We start from the raw sequence: 25882 nt of genomic DNA, 5'->3' as shown, positions 1-25882 counted from the left end.
GTTATTTGTAAATAGACCAGCTTTGATTAAATTAGAAATAGCTATATTTTTATGACAACATATCAGAATCTTGATTTTTCCAGTTTGCGATCATTTTCATTGTTCTACTCTAGGGAGGTGATGGTGAGCCGGGTCCCAGAGGTCAGCAAGGGATGTTTGGACAAAAAGGTGACGAGGGTGCCAGAGGTTTCCCAGGACCTCCTGGTCCCATAGGTCTTCAGGTAAGATGTTCCCTGTATCGTGTACTTAGTCATGTCCACCTACTTCTCACACCAGCTTTTCTGGTGGATATAAAACCAAGTCGCCTTCCTTATTCTGTGTAGGAACTTGAATAAGATGTTTAACCATAATGATGTTTTACTTAATTGTTAGCCCTACTTTAGGTATCATACCTCCTTTCTTCATTCTAATTTTGCTTAAAAATGAACTACAACCTAATTTAAGGCTGATCATTAAAAGTGAGAGGTTAGAAGGGTGCTTTTGGGGGCGCCTGGGTGGCTCAGTGGTTTGGGCTGCTGCCTTCGGCTCGGGTCATGATCTCATGGTCCTGGGATCGAGCCCCGCATCGGGCTCTCTGCTCCGCAGGAAGCCTGCTTCCCCCTCTCTCTCTCTCTCTCTCTCTGCCTGCCTCTCTGCCTACTTGTGATCTCTGTCTGTCAAATAAATAAATAAAATCTTTAAAAAAAAACAAGGGTGCTTTTGTAGGTCTGATAGCAAGAAAATTAGTACTTCAGATGGCTAGCAACAATTAAAAAATTCTCTTTCTTTGAGAAAGAGCAAACTGCCAATCACAACTACCAACAGACACTGCCAAGAGCAAATGTTAAACAATAATAGGTAAAATGCATAATTAACAATGGATTGATCATTTAAAATAACTTATTTTAAATTTTGATTGCATTTCATGAAGCATATTCAGGAATAGAAATATGAAATTGCAAATAATTCAAATTTTCTTTCAAATACGTCTTACAACTGGACCTGTAAGCAGCCATGTGCACAGCAGACAACCCCTATTCTCAGTTGTTTTTCCACTCTTCCACGTGATGTTCACTGCTTCCTAAAAACTTTGGAAACACCTGGCTTTCTTCTTTCTATACCTACTAGTGATCCTCTGGAAGGTCACAAAATTTTGTTTTAAGTGGTATCATATGGATATGAGTGATGCCACATTAGCAATTTTAGAAATGATTAAATTAAACCATCTAGTTCACTGTCCTTAAGCATTTGTGAAATTGTAGAAGAGCAAATGAACGTTGAATTTATATAAATTTAAATTTAAATATAAATTTAATTTTATCTCCATTTTCATAAGTCACAGAATGCTGTTTTTAATGTTAAATAGCTTTATTATATATGTAATATACAGATTATACTGTAATATAATTAATTATATTATCATAGTTACTATTAATCGTAGTTATTATCACAGTTACTAGTTATATATTATCATATCATAATTACTATTTACAATTATCAGAGTTACATAGTTACTATTGTTATAACACATAAAGGATGTTTTCCAGTGAACGTGATATTGTAATTTTCTGCTTTTATTTTAATGCCAAAGTAATTCTTTATAGACTTGGGAAATGCAAAAACTTTGTGTTCATATTTGTTTACTTCTTTTATATTTATTAGACAAAAATAAATGAGCAATCATGAGTACAAAATATCAACATATGTGAGAAACACATATTTGAAAACAACAACAAGGCATTCAAAATCAGATTACCAGTGGATATATTACCATTCATTTTCTGCTTTCTCATTTAACTGATTACTCTGATTCTATAAGGTTGTAATTTAGGGGTTTAGTTCCCATGATTAAAGAAGATGCCTTGTAGCTTATATTTATAAAATATTAAATGAAAAATTACCTTCATTTCCACAATGTAAGAAATGTGCTCTTTGATGAGGGTGACTCAAGAAATTAGTTCACTACAAAATTGATTATATTTTCCCACAGCTACCTCTTTAAATCAGGAATCTGAAAAGATGCTAATGTAATTAACATGCTCACAATTGCATCTGCATCCTTTAATTGAGTCTTCATGGCAGAATAGATATTAGCAATTATAATACATAAATAATAATAATCTAATATTCTTGGTGAGTGACTTGATTTTTCAATTTGATGTTTATAATTTATCTGCATATGAAGGAGACATATAGAATGCTCATTTTGGGCTTAAATTCATTTTTTATATTTTATCACTTAAGTGGCAAATGATTTTCAATTGACAGACCTTTAAAGAGAGTATCTCCATGCATAAATTATTCCTTAGGAGAAAGTTGGGGCATATGAAAACTGATTAACACTGTAGTGCCATTTAGTGCATTTAGTTTCCAGCAACAAAAGAATTTGACTCATTATGTCTCTATTAATTTTAATGATAAAAACATTCTGTCTTAATCAGCTTAAACTATAACCAGACTTCATCAGAAAGAAAGAAATATTTCAGTGTTTTTCTATTGAGAGGTCTCTATTGAGCTAATATCAGGAATACTCATAAAGGAACTCCTGGGTGGCTCAGTTGGTCAAGCTGCTGCCTTTGGCTTAGGTCATGATCCTGGGGTTCTGCGATTTGAGTCCCGAATCCAGCTCCCTGCTCGGGGGGAGCCTGCTTCTCCATCTCCCTCTGCCTGCCGCTCTGCCTATTTGTGCTCGCTCTCTCTCTGTCAAATAAATAAATAAAATCTTAAAAAAAACTTATAAAAACTTAGAATTTACAAACTTTATAAGAACTTAAATATATGTGTAAGTTGTAATGCATGATACTTAAGAAAATTTATTTAAAATGAAATATTGAATGTTAAAATCTACTTGCCTATTCAATAATCTAAGTTTGTGTACTCTATCAATGAATTATAATTTCTGAGGTTGTGCATCTTGGAATCTGAAATTTTAGCCATCTTTCCCAGGTAGTCTTTAGGCAGGCTAAAATCTAAATTACTGCCTAGCTGTGTCCTCCCAGGAACTTCTCTAATGACTCTAGAAGCTGCTATTCGATGATATTAACCATTTGGGAAGTACATACAACTGAGTCATTTCCTAGACATCCCAGTGACATGTGAGAAAAAAGAAATTATATACTGGTGTATGTTGTCCGTTACAAAACAGTTATTAAGATTTTGTCATAAAAATAAATATATGTCACATTTAAAAAAAATGTTTATAAGTATACTCAGTAAAGTATCCTCTCTGAGAGGGCACCCAAACTGAGAGTCTTGTGAAATTAGTAGGTCATAAAAATGATTTAGTGGGTTATTACCAGGGTTTAAAAAAATGAAATATAACAGGATAAGGTAAAACAAAATAAAAATATCAAAGATCATCATCTGTGCATTAAAGGTATTATTTTTTGAAACTCATCTTTCAGCCATTTTGCATGGGCACAGCTAGGGGATAATAGGTGAAATGTGTTTATTACTGTGGGTCATGGTCAAATAATTTGCAACCATTGCAGTGTAGTGCCACATCAATAATTTTACTAAAATGCCAGCACAGATTAAGAGCTTTTGTTTTGTGTATTTTTATTTTTTAGACTATATCTGAAATACTATTATACAAATATTAAAAATAAAATACATGTAGAGTATATAAGGTATAAATAAATAATGGTATAATACTAAAACATTAAAAAATTAAAACAATCCATAATCTTACCATATTAAAAATTGTTGCCACTTTCACTATTTCTGTCCAGTAAGTACCTTACCTATTTTAAACACGTATTTCACAGATAAATTTATACTATGCATATTTACTTAAATTTGTACTTTATTAGCCATTTATATATGTTTAATATTTAGAGTATTAGTATCTTATTAATAGTCCTATAATATTCCTTTAACTTGGGTGCCTGGGTGGCTCAGTTGGTTAAGTGACTGCCTTTGGCTTAGGTCATGATCCTAGAGTCCTGGGATGGAGTCCTGCATCAGGCTCCCTGCTCAGGAGGGAGTCTGCTTCTCTCTCTGACCTTCCCCCTTTTCATGCTCTCTCTCTTTCTCTTGCAATCTCTCTCTCTCTCTCTCAAATAAATAAATCATATCTTTAAAAAATATATTCCTTTAGTTTATGTAACCAAATTAATTTAGCTGTGTTTTCTATGATTAAACTTTTGGAATAATCGAGAATTTTAATTGTCATACCTCCTGTTGTAATAAACACTTTATTATTTATAGTTTTTCCTGTTGATTTACTTTCTTAGAATTCATTCATTCATCATTTATTAAACATTTTATTGAAATCCTAGTTTTTGCCTGATCCTCAGCTAATTGCTAGAGATAAAATTGACACCTACCCCAAAGCTTATGATTTAAGTACAGAAATAAGTGACCTCATTGTGTTTTTAGGTATACAATTCAAATATGTGCAAAGTATTGTTGAGATATGAAAGAAGAAATATAAACAATTCTGCATGAAAGAACTAATTAAGAAGACCAAGATGAAGTAAAATAATTTTTCCATAAAGACATAGATGAATTTTGAGTGTCACCTGCTCTGTGAGTTTGTTCTGTAACACAGAACCCTTCCTAAAGTGTTGACACTGCAACTAGATATAAAGGAAATGAATTTGAGAGAAAAAAGGAAGTACAATACACTAGGTTTTATGACCTTGTAGATTTCTAGAACTAGAAGTCAGAGTAACAGGCTAAAAATTCAGAAGGCATTTGTAGCCCCGGAAATGTATTGGAATAACCCTGAAGTATTTGTTTTCTTTAAAAAAAAAAAAAGGATTTATTTATTTATTAGAGAAAGAGAGAGTGCATAAGAGCAGGGGAGGGGCAGAGGGAGAAAGAGAAGCAGACTTCTGGCTAAGCAGGGAGCCCGTGAGGCTGGATCCTAGTACCCCATGATCATGACCTGAGTGGAAATCAAGTCAGCTGCCCAACTGACTACACCACCCAGGTGCCCCTGGAATATTTATTTTCAAAAGAGTTTTGCTAAATTGCTATATAACTATAAAAACCTCACTTGGATAGGGTGTTCAAAAATAATCTGGGACAAGATTTTTCAGAAAATCCTTACAATGGCAGTCTTATACACTATTTATAAAAGATGGAGCAAATGATTGTGTCCAGAAATTATCAGATTAAATTGTGTATTTAGTTCTTTTAACTAAAATCAAACAGCATAACATTATACAAAGCATAATTTTTTTTGTAAATATAGGTATAAGATTTTATGAAATGTAGCTAGTACTTGCATTGTAAGATTTTAACAGATGACAGTTTCTGAATCTTAATTTCATATTTTTATTTGGCTTAATATCTAATTTTGGTTTTATCCTAGAAATTGGCCAAAAGTTTCTTTTCAAATACATGCATGACTCTTACTGTCTTCTTATCATTTTCTCTTAGGGTCTGCCGGGCCCACCTGGTGAAAAAGGGGAAAACGGGGATGTTGGTCCCATGGTAAGTTTATATCTTTTAGGATATTATGGATATTGTGAATTTTCACAATATTCACAATATTTCACAAGAATATTTCATATTCTTGACTGATATCTTTCTTCAGGTTTAGTAAGATGAACAAAGTCGTCCTAAAGGCCATGACTTTTCACAGTGATGCTTTCCCCATTCCCTGCCCAACCTGTATCTGTGACCGTTGGAGCCTCTCTCAGCAAACATCTCTCTACTGTTCTCTTTCGGAGTAATGTTATGTGCATACATGGCATTACTGGTTGATATGTTGTTATCCATATTTTTATTTCTAAGTGTATATATTATTGACATGTAGATAACCTGCCAAACTTAAGTTATTTATGAGTTTTTAGCTCCAGACTTTGAAGTGGACCAGGTAAAGAGTAGATAATCGTCACCCATGATTTGAATAATTAGCAAATGTTAACATTAACATGGTATTAAATTTTAGTTGTTCTTTGTAGCAAATTCTTAGTTTAATAAGGAATTCTATCTGAATTAGAATGTTACAACCAAATAATTTGCACTTATTGATTCTGGCTTTCTGCTCTAAGTATAAATCTAAGAGTTCACTGAAACTTTGAAATATATATATGTATATTTGTTTATTGAGCCTTACCTTGGATAAGGAAACAATTATCCAAGGTAATTGAAATCTATAATGAAGTGTAATGAATATATTTCCTAATCATTCCTTCCTTTCAATAAACATTGCCCCCAATTCTTATTTCCTTCAGAATATATATTATGATATTTTTGCACTTGCATTTTAGATTTTATTTTCTTCAAATAAGGAATCATTCTTTTTATCACATTAAACTAAAAAGCAGGGAACATAATAAATAATGCTGACTCAAAGAACTGACTAATTCTCTAAGCAGCATCAGGTACACTGAGAACTCCTTTCTAGATATGATTGCTAAGGTTCCTTGAGTTATTAATACATTTCTCTCTGACATATTAGTAATGGCTAATATTAAGGAAGTTTTCAGCAATGACATTAGAACAAGCTGTGACATTTAGAAATAATTCTAATGCCCTGGTGTTCACTATAGACTAATTTAATCACAACCTTGAGGTAAGGGTTTCTGACCATCAGTATTCTATAAAAAGTACCGGGAGGTAATTTTAATGCACAACCAGGGAGAAGAACATTTGTTTTAGGAAGACAACTAAATAGTTAATCTTATTTCAATTCTATCATGTAGAACATAAAAGTTGACACACACACAAAAAGAATATACAGATAAAAAATACTTTTATAAAATTAATAAATTCTAAATCTACTCAAGCACCATTTCTTATTACAACTTTGTGTTCCTTTTTTAATTTAACATTCTTGCATATTCTAGTATAACATATTTCTGTTGTATTATGAATTCATTGTACTAGACAGTAGTAATAGCCCAATTTTCTAATTTTTAATAAAATTGTTTGCCTGCAGTCCTAATTTCTCCATAGCTATATATAGAGAATCATTTGCTAACATGATGTTGTATCCAAAATCAAATCACTGATTATGATTTTATAGCATGAAACTTCTTTTAGTTTTTTTGATCTCAAAATGAAAATACCAGAAATACAGTTGTGTTTGGGCCTCATAAACCTTAATATTCATCTCTTACAGGGTCCACCTGGTCCTCCAGGCCCAAGAGGCCCTCAAGGTCCCAATGGAGCTGATGTAAGAACTGTGAAATATATGTTAATCATTGTTAAGTTATTTAAGTGTCAGTATCATGTAATGGCAGATGGTATCTAAAACACAGTTGGTATGATTGCACTATTGTTAAATGTGTAAATGGACAAGAGCTCAAAAATAATCTACTCACTACATTTTATTTCATAGGGAAATAAACAGGTTTTATAGGGAACTAGTCACCACAAATATTAAAGAAGTTCAAAGTTCACATTTGATATGTTATGTTAGAGAATTATGTGCATGAAAATATGTGCACCTTTTACTGTGTAAAATGTTTCCTCTCAATTACACAAAGACAGTCTCCTCTATGCTTAGTAATTGACCTACTGTTCCAATATTACAGGATTTGAAATGCAATGCCATATTTATCTTACTGTTACCATTAACAGATGTATAAAATTTGATCTTATCTCTCTTCTATTTCACCTTTTCACAATGAAAAAGTATTTTATTCTTGTTTTTGGTTGCTTTTCTGTTATGCCTGCTTTTAATTTGGTCAGGCCAGAACTGGATAAAATAGACAAGGAGCAGATGTACTAAGAGTTTTTGGGTTTTAATTCCCCTTAATTAATATAAAGGCTAAGACATGGTTCATACTGTTTTTGCATAGATTACATAATTCTTAACCAGAGTCATACTTTGATGTACTCCAAAAATCTATAAAATTATCCTTTATTCTGGTCTATTTGATGGGCAAAGAGATTGAAATTGTGTTCCGAGTATCAACCAGCATGACTAGAGTTGGAAAATCTTCTGTCATATCTTCAAAGTTCTGGTGAATTTGAAAATCAATTTAATATACTTAAATTATTTGCTGTCCAGTAAATCTGGCAGCCCAATAAAGGCATCATTTTGTCCCATCCTTCAACTGACTTGGAATATTCTTGCCTGTATTCCTCCTTCTTTGAGAACTACTAGATATGTATTTATGAATTTGTTATTTTTATTGTAAGAATAAGGATAACTGTATACTCCTTTTCCTACATTGCAGGGACCACAAGGACCCCCAGGATCCATTGGTTCAGTTGGTGGTGTTGGAGAAAAGGTGAAGAATGGGGGTACCTGGGTGGCTCTGTAGGTTAAGCATCTGTCTTTAGCTCAGATCATGATCTCGGGGTCTGGATCCAGCTCTGCTCAATCGGTTTGGGGAGGGGAGTGGTCTCTGCTCAGCAGGGCATCTGCCTCTCTCAAGCTCTCACTCTCTCTCTCCCCCACTCTGTCCCTCCACACTGCTTGTTTCCGCTCTATCCCTCTCTCAAATAAATAAATAAATAAATAAATAAATAAAATCTTTAAAAAAAGGTGAGGAATGTAGTGATGTACCAGTTTGACACATCAAGAATTGAGGACTTTGATGATATTGACTGATACTTTAAGTGCTTCTAACAGTTCTGTCTTTCTAAGTATTTTACATATAGTTATCTGAATTGCAGCCCATCTATTTTAGTAGTTAAATAATTAGTGGTAATATGATTTTGAGATACTGTGGTTTTTATTGCTGTGTATGGTAATGAGTAGTGGACATAGGTTATTTCCTTTAATCAACGCAGTCACCTCTGATGATGGTATTATTATTATCCACGTTTTTAAGCTGAAACAACTGAAGTTTAAAGAATTTCAATAATTTCATCAAAGTTTTGTCATTAGAAACTAAGTCAGGATCTATTCCCATGTATGTCTGACTAGACTAAGTGTCTCTAATAACACTCATTCCTGAAAGAGAAGAGATTGGTTGATGTAACTGACTTAAACAGGAAAAAGGAATCCTTCAAATTACAAAAGAATTAATCTTTCATTTTGTCATATTTGGAGTTACATTTTCATTACTAGTAATATGACCCATCTTTGGCACTTTTCAAAATACTTGCCATGTGCCATAATATCTGGGCTCAGAATAACTTTGTTTTCTAATGAAAGTGATTTCACTTAAAACATCTTTTTTTGTGTGTGAAAATGATTCTCTGAATTCTTATTTATGCCTTCATGCTCATTTCTTAATAGAATTTTTAAGAAAATTAACATTGGTATTTGCTTTATTTAAAAAAAATAAGTTATTTGCCAGTTTTGAGGAATAAGAATTAAATTTAATACCATAAACTATTATATAGTGAAAAAATATACATTTTTTTAGTTATTAATTAAATGATATAAGAATGATTCTATTGTTTAGTCTCAAAGATTGTTGACATATCATATATTGCATTTAATTTATTTTAAGTAGAAGATTTAACCCTCAGAAAAAAGAAATGTGAGAGGATTATAATATAGTATTTTGATGTATATATCTGCTGAACACATGCTGCCATTTTTATTATAATTAATTCTATATGGTCAACCATGTAAAGAATTTCTTCCTTACTAAATTAGAAGCATTTAAAAATTATCTAATTCTTACTGCATAAAGTCAAGTATTTTTTACTGACTCTTTGTTTATATTTTTAAATTTAATGTTTTGTGTTGAAAACGTGCAAGTGATTTAGGGTGGAATTTAAAGAACATTTTTCATTGAGTACAGTTGTCATAGGAAGAATAGTAGTAGAGATAACGGGTCTCTGATGGCAAAACTGTAGGAGACACATGAAGACAGACTCTCAACTTTCCTCTACCCTTGGCGTCATCCCCTTTTGGCTGTAATGTTGACTAGATAGTTGTGAGAACTAGTCTTTAGTTTTAGTTTTGTCCACCTAGAAAATTATGAAATAATTCTTAATAAATAAATTCTAAGTTTGAAAGCCTTTTCAGCTTCTCTTATGGCTTCCTAAAGCTTGCGGGTTCAGTAGGAACAAGTTTAAGTACTTCAGTTACTGCTATGGTTTCATCTTGTGTTATTCTTGAAGGTAAACATGGATGCCAGAGGTTTGGAGTTTGGGAAACTCTTCTTCCATATTGTTTTCATTTGTTTAAAGGCTATCTGGTAACACCTGGCTAACTTTGAGTCTTAAGAGAATACAGTATTGTTAACTACATTCACATTGTTGTATATTAGATCTTCAGATCTTATTCATCTTTTGTCTCTAAAACTGTGTAAACTAAGACGAACATTTCCTCATGTTCCCCACACCTCAGCCCCTGGTGACCAGCATTCTCATATTATATGAGCTTGGCTATTTTAAATTCCACATATAAGTGAGATCATGAAGTATATTGTGTATATTTAAATAAAAACATTTAAATTGGACATTTTATAGTTGATTTGAGTGGCAAACTGCTTTAGTCTTATTTCAGAGATATGAATAATAGGTCATAAAAATATTATATATTATTCCATCAATCGAGATAGATGGCTGATTTGTTGTTTTGTAAATAATGTAAATGTAATATTTTATTTGTAAGGTTTATCTAAAATAACAGGTAGTATTTGCTACTCATCTTGAGAGAGAAAATAATTTATACACAATACTACTACTAATAAATTCCTACAAAATACTTGATATCTTCCATCATTATGCAGATAATTCAAGAAGTTAAAATATGTGCATATTCTCAAAGAATCAGAAATTAGGTACACTGAATAACCTATCCCCTGGAGTTATGTTTATACTTAATATAATGCATTTCAAACCAATTTATGAGTGATGGGTTTATAGCAGTATTATTGGGAATAATAGAGTTAAAAATTAAAGGGAATTCAGACCTGCCATTTTTAAAAAAATTTAAAACAATTTCCACTTCAGAATTCTAGTTCCACTGATTTTATGTAGAAACATGGCACATGAATATACTGTATTATTTCACTTGGAGAAAATACTATGCTTTTCTCAGTAAATTCAATGTAACAGACTTCCATAACTAAAACCTACTAGTCTAGGAGGTTTATTTATTGTCTGCTGAACTAGAAAATAGCCATCCAGAGTTATACGGGAGAACAAAGAAGCTAACGAATTTATAATACACATATCCTCAAAAGGAGTAATTTTAATTAGTATTTAAGTATCTTTATCTATCTTACAATACAGTATTTTTCTATGTTCTTAGATTTCTACTAAATAAATTTTATAGGATTATCAAAATACTACCACATGATTTGCTTAATTGTTATTATAAAGGTAAAATGAACTAATATTTTAATAAGAAATGAAAGTTCGTTAATCAAACTAAGTTGTAATATGAATACTGATATAACACAAATACAAAATTTGTTAGGAAACATGCAGGTGTCTGTTTTGTATGGCTTGGTGGTAACTTAAGGTTAATGCTCTTTTGACAAACTGATGAGAATTGTAGCATTCAGTCTACCCAGTTGTGCCTCCTCACTGAAATACTGAGGTCAGTAATAAGATAGACACCTTCCTTTTAATAAAGTATTCTACTGCCTTTTAACCAGTATAAGGTCTAGTTGAAAATGTCATGGTCATAATAGAAGGCAGTTTTACAATGTGAAATTATCATTCCTGTGTTGTTGTTGTGTTTGTCATTTTTATGTTTTGAAGTTCATTTGCTTTTCTCTTTATAGGGTGAACCTGGAGAAGCAGGGAACCCAGGGCCTCCTGGGGAAGCAGGCACAGGCGTAAGTGCTAGCTTATTATTAATGTAGGGGGTTAACATATTAAACATGTAACTTAACTCCTAGCTGTAATTCAGTTATTTGCTTTTCCTTTTCCATTAAAAATAATCACAAATGCAGAACCTTTTTGTTTAATAAAAAAAAAAATTGCATGTTTTGACTTACATGGAAATTAAAAAAAATAATGACATTTTTTAGACATAAGTTAGAACATTAAAACTATAAGCTGTTTATAGTTTTTGGTGGCCCTTTTTTGGTGGCCCTTTCACAAAAAAAACAAACTGTGCTACATCAAAGAAACATGGATGGATTGTATTAGAATAGTATTCATTCTAATGTAGATTGGTTCAAACCCGGAGTGAATTTGGTCCCTGGACACATTTGGCAATGTCTGGAGACATTGGACATCACACATGGTGGAATGTCACTCTTGATGTCACACGCTGGGATCAAATTAGTGGAGACCAGGGATGCTGTTGAACGTCTTGCAAAGCACAGGACGGCCCCTCCTCCGTCCCCACAGCAGAGTTGCCTGATCCAATATGCTGAGGCTAAGAAATTCTGATTTAAAGCTTGTAAGATAATTATTCTTTTTCTAACTTGGTTATAGGGCCCCAAAGGAGAAAGAGGAGAGAAAGGAGAAGCTGGCCCACCTGGTGCTGCCGGACCTCCTGGTGCTAAGGGACCACCAGGTGACGATGGCCCGAAGGGTAACCCGGTAAGTGAGCTTGGTCCCCCTTACAGTGGCATCTATGTCAAAGCCACGTAGGAGCTTTTATAGAAAGGTTAGAAATCATGAAACTCTGGCCCATATCTGGTGAAGCTGACTCTTCGTCATTTCATATATCCATTAGCATTGTCCATTAATTTTATTTTTAAAATTTTTTTCTAGTGGAAGAAGGGAAATATTTGCATATGGTTTTGCCATGACTTAGCTCTTAAACATCAGAATATCATGACTTTATAAAAAATATTTTTATTTATCTTCTTTCTTTTAAAAACATCGTACTAGGGTCCTGTTGGTTTTCCTGGAGATCCTGGTCCTCCTGGGGAACCTGGCCCTGCAGTAAGTATTATGGGAAAAGAAAGGAATTATTTTGATATGGTGGTTTCAGTGTCTCTATTATTAATAATTAAAGAAAGTTCTTGATTACTTCAGTAGATCCCCCAAAAACAGAAAGGAAAAGAAAATGTAAACTACAGTCACAGCTACAATAATTAAATCCTTATAGCTGAAGGCAATTGGACCTCTGTTGCATGATTATTCTCCTCATTTGGGTTAGTTTTCCAGACTTTGCTGGGTTGTACAAACTATCTGAATAGCAGCATTGTTATTATTTCAGTTTCTCCTATGCTGTAAATCCTGTCTCAAAGTGTGCCGTATTTGTTCATGGTGCAAGGATGCACTGGCCTTGTATGCTAATTACATCCTCTTTCTTTTCTTATATTAACAGCATAATGTATTTTAAATTTAATGTGGTGGCAGTTTCACAAATCTTTATCGAAAGAGTGAGAGATACCACAATCCTTAAAATATAACTGAAAGATTTTAACAAGACTTCTATTTGTCCATTTCATAATAATTTATCTCAAGGAGTCAGAGAATATATCATACCTTTTGTTTTAATAAAAGTGAACTCACAGTGAGAAATATCTGGGATCACTTTCTATTGCCTATGATAGGGTCAAGATGGCGTTGGTGGTGACAAGGGTGAAGATGGAGATCCTGGTCAGCCGGTAAGTAAGCATACTATTTTTATTAGATCTTTACATAGTCTCAAGACATTTTTTTTCCAAAAAAACAATGAGCCTTTCAAAAGTATAGCTATGTGGGTATACATTTTTCCGAAAGGATTATCAATTATATGTGAATTTCAGTTCAAAGTCAAACTTAAATGGAGTTTCTTACTTGATGTGATTGAAGAAATGTAAGTATCCTTCATAATAAAAAATGTGGTAATACCATAGCAATGATTTTGTCATACAATGTCAAATATAGCTATCTATTTGTATTAAATAAAAAGTTATTTTAAAAACACAAATAAGTCTGAAATGAAGACAGCTATGTTATCAGCCTATCCTTAGCATGATTGTATTGTAATTACCAATCTAAATGAATTCAGCACTGTATTGGACTATTACTATTTTTTTTTTTTTAATTTGAGAATGACTCAGTAGGGGATTTGGCCACTTATGGTAATTTAGAGAGAGCTAAAGGAAGGCACTAAGTTAAGTAAGAATCAAACAAATCTCACCCCTAACACAACTGTGTCTCTAGAGCCATCTCCACTGGATATTTGTAGGCTTATTCTGTGTAGATAGGACTTACCTATTCCAATGTGCAGAGTACTCCTAGGCATAGAAATGCTAGTTCCGTACAAGAAGAAATTGAGAGGTAACAGTTTTATGGTTTCATAAATGTATGTAATATGAGTAAAGTTATTAATCATACGATTCTCTTCATTAGTATGTCTACTGAATGTTTGTCAGATAGAAGTTAGCACTCTTTAAAGGAACAATTTGAAGAAGGAGTTTGATTCACTTTCTTCCAGCTGTAGAAAAGTTTTCCATCTGAATTTACTAGCTCTAATAATAGATATCTAGAGAAAGCCTAGGTACCAGGGAAGGTAGATGTGGGGAGATGAAGAAAGAAGTTTGGTATCAGTCCAAATGTAGAAAAATGTTGTGAGCCCTAAAATGATGCTTAATTGTTTAAAAGGTATTTTTCACATTTTATAGGGTCCTCCTGGCCCGTCTGGTGAGGCTGGCCCACCAGGTCCTCCTGGAAAAAGAGTAAGCTTTTAAAATTCTTTATTTGAAACATCCACTCATTATCTACTGTGTATATAAACTTACATAGTATTCTTAAGCTGTAGGCAGCACATTACAATGATGCTGAAAGATGTAAGTGATGGAGAACAGGGTAATTTTTTACAATTGTCAAAATTCTTATTAAAATAGAATACACTTCAAAAGATTTAATCTGTCACAAGAAGAAGTAGTTTCCTACTTCTCTTTGCTAAGGTCTCCCCTCTGTACAAACGGAGGCTGTTACAAAAGATGGATGGAACCCTGAACTTCAACTCTTGGGGCAGTAGAGGGAGATGGAATGCCAAAGCCTAATACTAGCTAAAAACATGGTAAAAACCTGAAAGCAGATATCATTAGAGAGAGCTCAGGAATCAGTCCGCAAGTCCTGTTAGCTTGCTTTACCTTATCAAGCTTCTCTGATTTGGGAACATGGCCGGATTTTAACAAAAGATAACAGGAAAATGGAAATAAAGAGATCTTGTTAAAAATACTGCCTCCATCACAGACCTGTACCCCTGGGGATAAAAATATATGTTTATAAAAAATTAAAAATTAAAAAAAAATACTGCCTCCAGTAGATCCTAGGAGATTCACTTGAACTGTCTTTTTCTTATGACTGTACTATTTTCATAATAAAGCCATGTCTGTTGACCTGCTTCTCCCAGCATTTATATCAACATACATTGTTCCCTGCATCACCTTTAGTCTATTTTCTGACCTCTCTGCAAACAAAATACATTTCTTAGGTTCATCCCCGTTTCGGTAATTAATGCAAGGGCACAGAGACCAGAGATCACTGTTGTTTTCTAATGGTAGATTTGTTTTAGGAGGATTTTCACACTACACATCCTCATTTACATATTGTACTAACAAATTTTAATTTTGTCCCTGGGCGATATGAATTCGAGTCCATATTTACAAACATTTGTCTTTGCCAGAAATGAATTTAGTCTATATTAAACATCTTCTCTGAATATGATTTTCCAATCACTGACCAAGTGATTTTTTTGCCTTCCTTCTTCCCCTTCTTATATTCTAACAACATCCTAGATAAGGTTCTTATTATTTTGTTTTCCTTTTATTGTTGTCATTGGCAGCCCCAAAGCATGATCTTGGTAGAAAAAAAATGTATTACAAAACAACCATTGGGCTGTTATTCTTAGAAAGTAATTACAAAGTGTAACATGATTTTTGAGATCTCTTGCCTATTTTTGCCTGCAGTCTGAATGCCATTAAAACTTTCTAGATGGATGAGTAAATGATAATAAACCTTCCTAATAGAATATTGATCAGAGTGTTGCAAGTGGCAGTGATACTGAGAAACAAGATTCTAACTGTTATTGAACAAGTAGGAAAATTAAGTTGTCATTTGTAGTACATGTACCTTCTGTCATGTATTTGTAATACGGGAGAATAAATGTACATTTCCTTAAGGCACTGGAAGATTGTACAGTTTATGTCAATAAACCATGGAATTTTAATCTCAAGCTATCATTATAGCTATTTGAAACCAAGAGCTAGTTCCATGCTCTTTTATTGAAAAAACTCCAAGAAGTCACTAAAATAATTCAACATTATAAAATGCACAAAATTTACCTGTTAAATGGAATTTTATTTTTTTTAAATATTTTATTTATTTATTTGACAGACAGAGATGACAAGCAGGCAGAGAGGCAGGCCGGTGGAGGGAAAAGCAGACTCCCTGCTGAGCAGAGAGCCTGATGCGGGGCTCAATCCCAGGACCCTGGGATCATGACTTGAGCCGAAGGCAGAGGCTTTAACCCACTGAGCCACCCAGGCGCCCCTTAAATGGAATTTTAAAGACTCTAGCTCATATTGCCATAGGAAAGTTCACAATAAAAAATTAAAATAATTGAATTATTAATTGGTAGAAATACAGAGAAAGATATATATATGTATATATTTGTGTATACACACACACACACCCTGTATAATGTATATATATTCTTATTATATATGTGCATATATTCTTATTATATATTCTTTCCACCCCTATGCTTTTATGCATGAATGTGGATGGTCAAAAGATAAAGTGTTAGAAGGAAACAACCCTCCCATATTTACCCACACAAAGATTCAGATCAAAGATTAGATTCTTAGGAAAGCCTTCCTTACTGTCAAACTAGAACAATGTGCCTACTTTATACACCTACTTCATCTTAGCATATTTTGTAATGTACTGTCTTTGTTAATTTTGATGTCTATCTTCATAACTAAACTTCATGAACTCCTAGGATTTCACAGGGGTTTTTCTCTTTTTGTTTTTTGTGTATTATCCACAGCACATTTCTGTCACATAAAGACAATTTAAATATTTTTTACATGAATGGAAGAATAGATAGATTATATATTAATATTATAAAATGTGACTAGTGGGGAGAAGCTTAAGCTGTGTATTTTATATAAAGTATATTTCTCATGGTGAAAAAATTCCGTTTAAGTGTTTACTGGTAGAAAATTAACTGGAGTCTGTTTTATTGTCTCATGTTCTAGGAGGCATTTTCCAATAAGAACAGTCATTAGTTTATGAAATTACAGCCAGTAGTTTGCTAGATTAAGTCCTTGACCATCTGTTTATGCAAATACATGAGAAATAAATGACTAAGATGAGAATTGGTCTTTACGCATTATTAATTTTTTTCTATTCTAGAAAAAGTGTGTTTATCTGTTTTTATCCCTGTCTTTTTTAACAAAGAATCTGTGCCATCTGGAAAAAAAATATAGAAACAGGGATGTCTGCATGGCTCTGTCAGTTGTATCTGCCTTCAGCTCAGGTCATGATCCCAGGATCGACTCCTCCATCCAAGTCCCAAATCAGGCTCCTTGCTTGGCGGGGAACTGCCTCTGCCTGCCACTTCTGCTGGTTGTGCTCTCTCTCTCTCTCACTGACAAATAAATAAAATCCTTAGGGGGAAAAAAAAAAAAAAAAGAAAGAGAGAGAGAAAAAAAAAAGGAAATGGGAAAAATGAGATAAAGAACAGAGAAAATCCATTTAATATGGATTTCCACCATGACAGATGTCAGGTATTCATTCAAAGAGGGAAGAAATTCTTTTGGGATGGAGAAACTATTTGAATTGCAATTTTGTGTGTGTGTTGTGTTTAGATTCTCTAAGCTTTTCAGACTCAGATTTTCTTTTCTCTCTTGCAGGAAAAGCAATGTTTTTGTTACATTTTTAGAGAGCTGATGACTTGCTTTTTTAAAGATCTAGATATTTATAAATCTTCTATAATGTTGATGTGTGTAAATGCGATCCTTTGAGAAGACTGCATACCCGGATGTCACTAGTTTAAGGAAAACCTTCATAGAATAAGGAAAATAATTTCTATTTCCAAAATCACAGTCGTTATGGTTGTTTAGGTTTGCATATGCTAATATTTTAAGTATCATACCAAAATAATTTATGACAAGATTTTAACACTAGGAGTTATTTGAAGCTGATGCTTGCTTACATGCAGAAATCCTCTTGCATAAATAACATGAAATTAAAAAGAAGCACTTAGGGTTTTTTTTTTTTTAATTTAATTTATTTATTTGAAAGAGAGAGACACAGATAGAGAAGGAACACAAACAGAGGGAGTGGGAGAAGGAGAAGCAGTTTCCTGCTGAGCAGGCAGCCCGATTTGGGGCTGGATTCCAGGACCCTGGGATCATGACCTGAGCCCAAGGCAAATGCTTAATGACTGAGCCAACCAGGCAACCCTAGAAAAACTTAAGTTTTAAGAATATATTATTGTTAACATAATACTGCTGCCTCAAGAGACTGTTTCAGAATTTGTACATTTCTTCTTTGGGCTGAGGCACAATATGTGCCTGATCATGTATGGCATTACAGTGATGATATTGAGAAAATAATAACAAAGGTTGTATTCATTGATTCTTTCTAAGATAAATGAATTCACAGAATACTCTGATTTTAATGAAGTGCCTGATACTCATTTCAAACGTGGATTTAAAAGACCATTTGAAAGGCTAGCATGTGCTCACCATTAGCATATTAATATGGCTTCTGGAAAAGAGAAAGTCATCCTTCTACCTAACCTTATTTTCAACAATTAACACCATCTCCACTCTTCTCTCCAACCTCCAACCTCAATCTCGGTTGCTGATTTTGAGTAGAATTCATTGCAAAAATTGAAGTAAACAGATAGAAAACAAGAGAGTCTGGGAGAAAAGGAAATGTAATTTCTTAGAGATCATAGAGTTTCTCTTTCAGACTGTATGTATGTTAGAATTTGTGCAAAAAATTTCAAAATTAGATTGAATCTTAATGCTTGTTAAGTAATGGTAAAAATTCAGTTGATTAGTGGACATGAAATATTTTATTATAAAATTGTAAATTTTATGTGTCTTAGAATAAATTATTGCAAATGGATTGGGGGTAGTTCTAGAGGTCAAAAGCATTGTATCGTGTTCTTACTGGGCTGTTAACCCAAGTGTCCGGCTTTTGTTGATTTGGAAGTTACTAAGAAATGGTGTGAGGAGGCAATGTAATTAATAGAAACAAAATTTAGATATAATGATAATTATAACATCTCCTATTTAGCTTGAAAACTTGATGATTTCTTTGATACCTTGAATGTTATGTTTATATTATAAGTGACTCTTTTCTCATTTTATTATAAGATTTAGAAATATCATGCTTTGTATTTCACAGATGACTATGTAAATGTAAGAAGGAAATATGAATATCAGATGTCAAAATCTGATTTTATATTACAGGATCATGGTAAATCTATTTTTTAGCCAACTCACAATTTTCCAATTAAAACAAGTAGTTTAAAAAAATAAACAAGTAGTTTCAAACATGGAATTTATATTTTTCAGGTATTATAATCAGCATGTTTGGAAAAAGTAATTTGTTGACATGGTGTCTACAAATGTATTTTGAGAGTCTATTTTGTTTGATCTGAGTCTCAGGTTGCCAACATGGTGAAAAATATAGGTAAAATACTTTATAAAAAATTTAATAATCTTAGTAACAAAAGTAACAAGAGCCAGTGTTTGCTCAGTGTGTCTTTATTTCCTAGGTGCTGTTATACACCATTTATATTTCTCAGCTCTCTGAGTTCTTATGATGACTCTGGGAAATAGTTCTTATTATTCTGTGCCTTTTGCAGAGAAGTAAACTGAAGCTCTGACATGGTATATAACTTTCTAAAGATCACAGAACTAATTAGTGGCAGAGCCAGGATTTGAGGCCAGACAGTCTGGGTCCAGGCTTTATGCTCTTAAGCACCATATTCCATATCTCTATTTGATACTGCTGCACTGGAAAGCTTGAAAAATACTTTTACATGTGTTATCTCATTTAAATTTAACAACAATTCTGTAGCAAGAGGATTTTTTAAAAAAAGATTTTATTTATTTATTTGACAGAAATCACAAGTAAACAGAGAGGCAGGCAGAGAGAGGGGGGAAGCAGGCTCCTCGCTGAGCAGAGAGCCTGATGCGGGACTCGATCCCAGGACCCTGGGATTATGACCTGAGTTGAAGGCAGCGGTTTAACCCACTGAGCCACCCAGGTGCCCTGAGCAAGAGGATTTTTATTGGTAATATTTTATGGATGAAAGAATGGAAATTCAGGAATACTAATAAATTGTTAAAAGTCACAAGCTAACAAAAAAAGAACTATAGAAAGTTGGATTTGACAGCTTTCTTACAAAGATGCAGATACCGTCAAGGAGTAATATTACAAATAGCTTTAAAAAAATTAGTAATTAGCATCTCTCCATAGCAATCTATGCAGCTGTGCAGAAGTCAGGCAAACACCAGAATATTCTCTTAAGCTGTTGGATGACATATGGAGTGTGAAGATATTTTTTTTCTGCTCTTGCTCTAATACTAGATTTTAAAAAGTGGTGATAAGTATTTTTATGTCACTCATTTATGTGAATTGCATAGTTCTGGAAAATGAAAATAAAATTTCTGCTGACAGTCGAGATTTTATTTATTTATTTATTTTTTTTTTAATTTTTTATTTTTTTAAACATATATTTTTATCCCCAGGGGTACAGGTCTGTGAATCACCAGGTTTACACACTTCACAGCACTCACCAAAGCACATACCCTCCCCAATGTCCATAATCCCACCCCCTTCTCCTAAACCCCCTCCCCCCGGCAACCCTCAGTTTGTTTTGTGAGATTAAGAGTCACTTATGGGATTGGGAGGGAGACAGTCGAGATTTTAAATGTACACTGCCCTAGTCTGAACATGATCCTATAAGAATACATAGCATATGGATGTTCTAAGATTGAGAAAGGAGCCAATCTTAAAACACATTTAAGGATGGAAGGGAAATCTACTACATGCAACTAATTCTAAATTATACAAGATAAAAAAATGATACCTGAGTATTTAACACAGTAAGAGTGACTAAGCCAACAGTATTTCTTAAAAAAATTACTGTTTCTTTACGTTGATATGATGTGATTATCTGTTAATCATTTATTTTTAATATTCTGACTGCAAGTTTTTATATAAACGGGTTTTGATTTTTCTCCTTGTGTTTTAAACTAAATAGCTGTAGACAGCCACAGTTTATTGGACTCTGTTAGAGTTTAAACTGGAGTATTTGTGAATTAGTCTTCAGTTATGTTAGTTTTATATGCAATATGAGTTTTAAGTGCAGTTTTCTGTTTATAGGGTCCTCCCGGAGCTGCAGGTGCAGAGGGAAGACAAGGTGAAAAAGGTGCAAAGGTAAAATATATGTTTGAATGTCTTATGGACACATTGAACAACATCTATTTCAGTACTTTTAATAATATAAAAAAATATTTTCTCATTATCAACATGTTCACACATTTTATTTTCTAACAGGGAGAAGCAGGTGCCGAAGGTCCTCCTGGAAAAACGGGCCCAGTTGGCCCTCAGGGACCTGCTGGAAAACCCGGTCCAGAGGGTCTTCGGGGCATCCCTGGCCCAGTGGTGAGCATCTCTGCTAAAAGATGCCATTTTGGAAATATTTTATTTCCCCCCCAAAAAATTACGAATGAAAATGTGCATGTCAGCATCATTTCATAAGGTATTGTGTGGCTGTTTTATGGGAATTCAGTAAATATTATGCAGGAATTAAAGCCAGATACTTTTCAAATACCTAAATATGTCGTTTATTTAATAAGTGCAAGGTGAAATTCCAACACAGAAAGGCAGAATAGAAACTGAACCCTAAGAATTCAAAAATGTACAGTTTCTATACATACATCTGTATAGACGTACACAATGTAAAAAGACTCAAAATTGCTTATAACATTTGTAGATGTTCTGCCTGTGATAGGATGCCTAAGTGATGTTTTTGCGTTCTCTCTTTTTGGATTTCCAAAACTGAAATTAAAAAAAAAAAATCTACGCTTTTGTTAATTAAAAAAATCCATTATGTTTATTTTCTACAGGGAGAACAAGGTCTCCCTGGAGCTGCGGGCCAAGATGGGCCTCCTGGTCCCATGGTAAGTCTGATCTTTTGTTATTTAGAAAGGGAGAAATCCAGAAACAAAATTGTTTATAAGCTAGAATTTCTGAAGTTTTATATTATAAATTAGTTTATATTTTGTACAATATTCAAGGAAGTTTACTACTTAGACTTAAAAAGGGGAACGTAATCCTCAATGATAGATTATTGGAAAATATGCCACTTGATCAGATCTTTCCTTTCTTATGTCCTTTGGATAAAAAAATGTATTTCCACTCTGAATAAAATGCCACTAATGGTCCAGCCAGTTCTTTTCCAAATGTGGACAGTTCCCCAAATGCATGCAATTACACTTCGTTTCCTGGCACTTCATTTAAAAGAATGACATTGGCACAGGCACATAGTGATTCCTTCACCAAATAAATTGTTCTGAAACAGGCTGAAAGATAAAACATTAACCTCCATTAGTGAAGAAAGGCATAATTATTACAACTGAAGCTTGGTTACTATCATAAACCCTATGTGCAAAAAATGCTTGAGCTATGCAACAGAGCATTTAACTGACCAGCATACACTGTTCATAGATAGGAGTTCATTATAGGTGCCAAGGCTAAACCTGCTACCGAACCTAGGCGGAAGTGAAAATCTAAGTCTTGCCTTTAAAGTCATTGTTTTCTGGGGACATTTGGGTGGTTCAGTTGGTAAGAGTCTGCCTTCAGCTTAGGTCATGATCCCGGGGTTCTGGGATCTAGCCTTACATCAGGCTCCCTGCTCAGTGGGGAGTCTGCTTCTCCCTCTTCCTCTGCCTGCCAGTCTGCATCCTTGTGCTCTCTCTCTCTCTAATAAACAAACAAACAAAAAAAACTGTAATAAAAAATCATTTTTTCTAGTGACAGATTCTATTTTATTGTAGAGGCATTTGAAATTCATTGTCCCAAAATAGTTGTATGTAAAGGGATTAATCAAAATAGCTAATAAAACCTACAGCATTATACAAACATGATGCGTATTGATTCAAATAGTCAAATGCTTCTGTAGAGCAATTTACATTTTACAAAAATACCTCTTATCATGAATATATTACATACCCAGAATGCCATCAAAACTGGGATTCCTAATCTTAATTATTGTGGAGGAATTTTGGCCATTCCTTTTAGTAAAAATGTCACAAAATAAAGCAAATATTTCATGTTACAGAGATAACTTTTTTAACTTTTACTGAAAAGTTAAAGATCATTTATTTTTGCATAAGGATAAAAGTTATCAAATTTTGAGTGACCTCAAGCAGGAGATTATCAAATCTGCACATGACCCCATTAGCATCAGAACAGGGACCTGGCTGAAGCCCAGGTCTGTGCCACTGTATAAGGAATATTCTCCTTAGATATGGTAAACTCCTAACTGAAGAGTCAGAGCCTGGAAAAAAAATAATTCACCTTAATGTCACGTTAAAATTTGCCAGAGATTTTTTTCTTGTTATTTCAGATTTTCCAATAAGTATTCTGACCTTTCTCCAGATGAAATAAAAAACATCATGCTGAAGATTTCCTTCCGATAATATTAAAAATAAAACCATCAGATATACCACCTGACTCCAGCTTGTAAAAGTTTATATTTTTGACTCTTAGGTAAATGTGAGTTTACTGAGCAAGGGGCAGAACAATGCAAACCCTTTTAGGCAGAGTGAAGTGAAAAACTTCTGAATTTAACAGTGTGGGTACCATGCCTCTCCTCTCTCTGGCTCCTTTTTTTTTTTTTTTTTTTTAATCAGAGAGGACTTATAATGTGACTAGACTGTAGCTTTTTCATAGCATCAATTAGTTTGACAATATTTAATTTTAATGAAAATTAAAGTTTTAATTTCATCAATTAGTTTGGTGATATTTAATTTTAATGAAAATTAGTTGGTTCTCATGAAGTGAGGATGGGCATCTTCAGGATGCTTTTTTTTTTTTTTTAAGATTTTATTTATTTATTTGACAGACAAAGATCACAAGTAGGCAGAGAGGCAGGAAGAGAGAGGGGGAAGCAGGCTCCCCGCTGAGCAGAGAGCCCGATGCGGGGCTCGATCCCAGGACCCTGGGATCATGACCTGAGCCGAAGGCAGCAGTTTAACCCACTGAGCCACCCATGCGCCCCCAGGATGCTTCTTAAGGCAATTTAATGAGCTTTTCAACTCAGCTAAGAACAAATTATTTTAGTGTAAATTTTTGATTATGGTTAATGGTTAAGGTCATTGACTCTCAAGCAAGCTCCCTCGTTTCAAGAACAAACACTACCACTTATGTGCTGGACTTTAGGAAACCTATTTATTTATTTATTTATTTAGCTTTCGTTTCCTCATCTGTAAAATTAGAATATCAGTAACATCTACTTATGGGATATTATGACGTTTAAATGAATTAAATATGGATATTAATATCTCCTACCCCATAGGATTCTTATGTTAATTAAATAAGTTATACATAAAGCACTTAGACCATTAATTGGCGCTAGGAGCACCAAATCAAGAGTTATTAATAGAACGAAATGATGTTTTGAAAATAAACAATTTCATGTTTTTGTGAAAAGTAACTAAATTTGGGGTGCCTGGATGGCTCAGTCTGTACAGAATGTGACTGTTTATCTTGGGGTTCTATGTTCGGGCCCCACATTGGGAGTAGGGTTTACTTAAAAAAAATTAACTAAATTTGTTTGAAAGACACTGATTGTTAAACAAATGAAAAGGACCAATAAATAAATTATGCTTACAGCAGTTAGAGTATAAAGTAGGTGAGTACTATAATAGAATCAAGTAGAGAATGCTAACTGTATTCAGAGTAGGACTGTTAAAATGCCCTTTCCTCTGGGGACCTTTCCCTCCTCAGAAGTATGGTAAGATTATTAAAGGAGGAAAAAAAGAGGCTTAAATGTGTATGGAAGGCTTAAAAATGTGGGAGGTAAAAATAAGAGATTTCAAAAGTCTTGCAAATTTGCATTCATCTCTGAAATTAATCCATGTGAAATTCATCTGAATATTCTTTCCATAATGTGTTTTTCCTCATTACAGTTATAAATATATTCACATGCACATCCCAGTCTGCACACGTTTCAGAAGCCTGTTTATCACCGTATTTCCGCAGCTACCTGTTGGGTCTCTTTCGCCCTTTCTGGAAGCTGCCTGAAACTTCCTGCTGTAGGGTCCACTAGTCAGACAATACCACCCAACATTCCCCTTTCCCCAACTTTTAAATACAACTTAGCTGTTCAGTAAGTAGGACTTAACGTGCCTTCATCACTCTAGATAGCCAGCTACCCAGGTAGATGATCGTGCTTTAACAGAGCGTTCAGCTGTATGGATGCCTTGCCTTTTCCTCTGGCTTTTTGTTTTATCAGAGAGCATTTATACACTTCCTTATACACTGACTTTACTTAAAGTGGTATTTTGTAGGTATTTTATATACAAATTTATGTTAACCTTTAAAATGGAAATTCTTTGGGTTGAGAGTGAAACAGATCTTTTAAAACTTTTAAAATGTTACGTGTTTGGTTCTTGCCTACTCTGTAATCAGCTCTACTAGAGTTCAGATATGGTACAGTATTTATTTTTCACTTTAAAAGTTAGACATTTCTCATAGTAAAAATTAAACTTCTATAAATGCATGAATTTATGTACATATATATTTAGAATCACCATATGGAACCGAGGATAGATTAACTAGTACATATGAGAGCTAACAGAAAGCTAAGGACAATGATGAGATTATATAAAGAATAATAAAAGCATTTTTTAAGTTGAATCAAATTTTCAGGTAGTCAACAAGAAAAAGAGATGAAAAATTACCATAATATAATCAGACATTCCTTCTATTCACATACTGATAAATAAAATATCTGATAGCATTATTTTTCAAACCGTAAGTGCCTGAAAAAAATGGTAGGATGGCTTACTGAATGCAGTTTGATTTTTTTTTTTTTTATGCTACCTTTGAACTATCTGTAGGCAGGGTTGAGATACGTAGCATTCCA

General features: G+C 33.6%; 1 protein-coding gene across 8 annotated transcripts in view; it reads left to right on the top strand.

The window, feature by feature from the left end:
• Positions 1-25882, top strand: part of COL11A1 (collagen type XI alpha 1 chain) — a 208736-nt gene that overhangs the window by 164081 nt on the left and 18773 nt on the right. For all 8 annotated transcript variants that reach the window (XM_004775160.3, XM_004775159.3, XM_004775161.3 and 5 more), the window contains 12 exons: positions 114-221; positions 5368-5421; positions 7058-7111; positions 8121-8174; positions 11583-11636; positions 12244-12351; positions 12646-12699; positions 13317-13370; positions 14373-14426; positions 21112-21165; positions 21286-21393; positions 21858-21911. In XM_004775160.3, the coding sequence (XP_004775217.1) occupies positions 114-221; positions 5368-5421; positions 7058-7111; positions 8121-8174; positions 11583-11636; positions 12244-12351; positions 12646-12699; positions 13317-13370; positions 14373-14426; positions 21112-21165; positions 21286-21393; positions 21858-21911 (810 nt within the window). The remainder of the gene's footprint in view (positions 1-113; positions 222-5367; positions 5422-7057; positions 7112-8120; positions 8175-11582; positions 11637-12243; positions 12352-12645; positions 12700-13316; positions 13371-14372; positions 14427-21111; positions 21166-21285; positions 21394-21857; positions 21912-25882) is intronic.

The sequence above is a fragment of the Mustela putorius genome, unplaced genomic scaffold, assembly GCF_011764305.1.
Source record: "Mustela putorius furo isolate JIRA1106 unplaced genomic scaffold, ASM1176430v1.1 tig00003853_pilon_pilon_pilon, whole genome shotgun sequence".
NCBI classification, from domain to species: Eukaryota; Metazoa; Chordata; class Mammalia; order Carnivora; family Mustelidae; genus Mustela; species Mustela putorius.
Note: the sequence above shows the minus strand (reverse complement) of the source record. Positions and strands in the feature narration are given on the sequence as shown.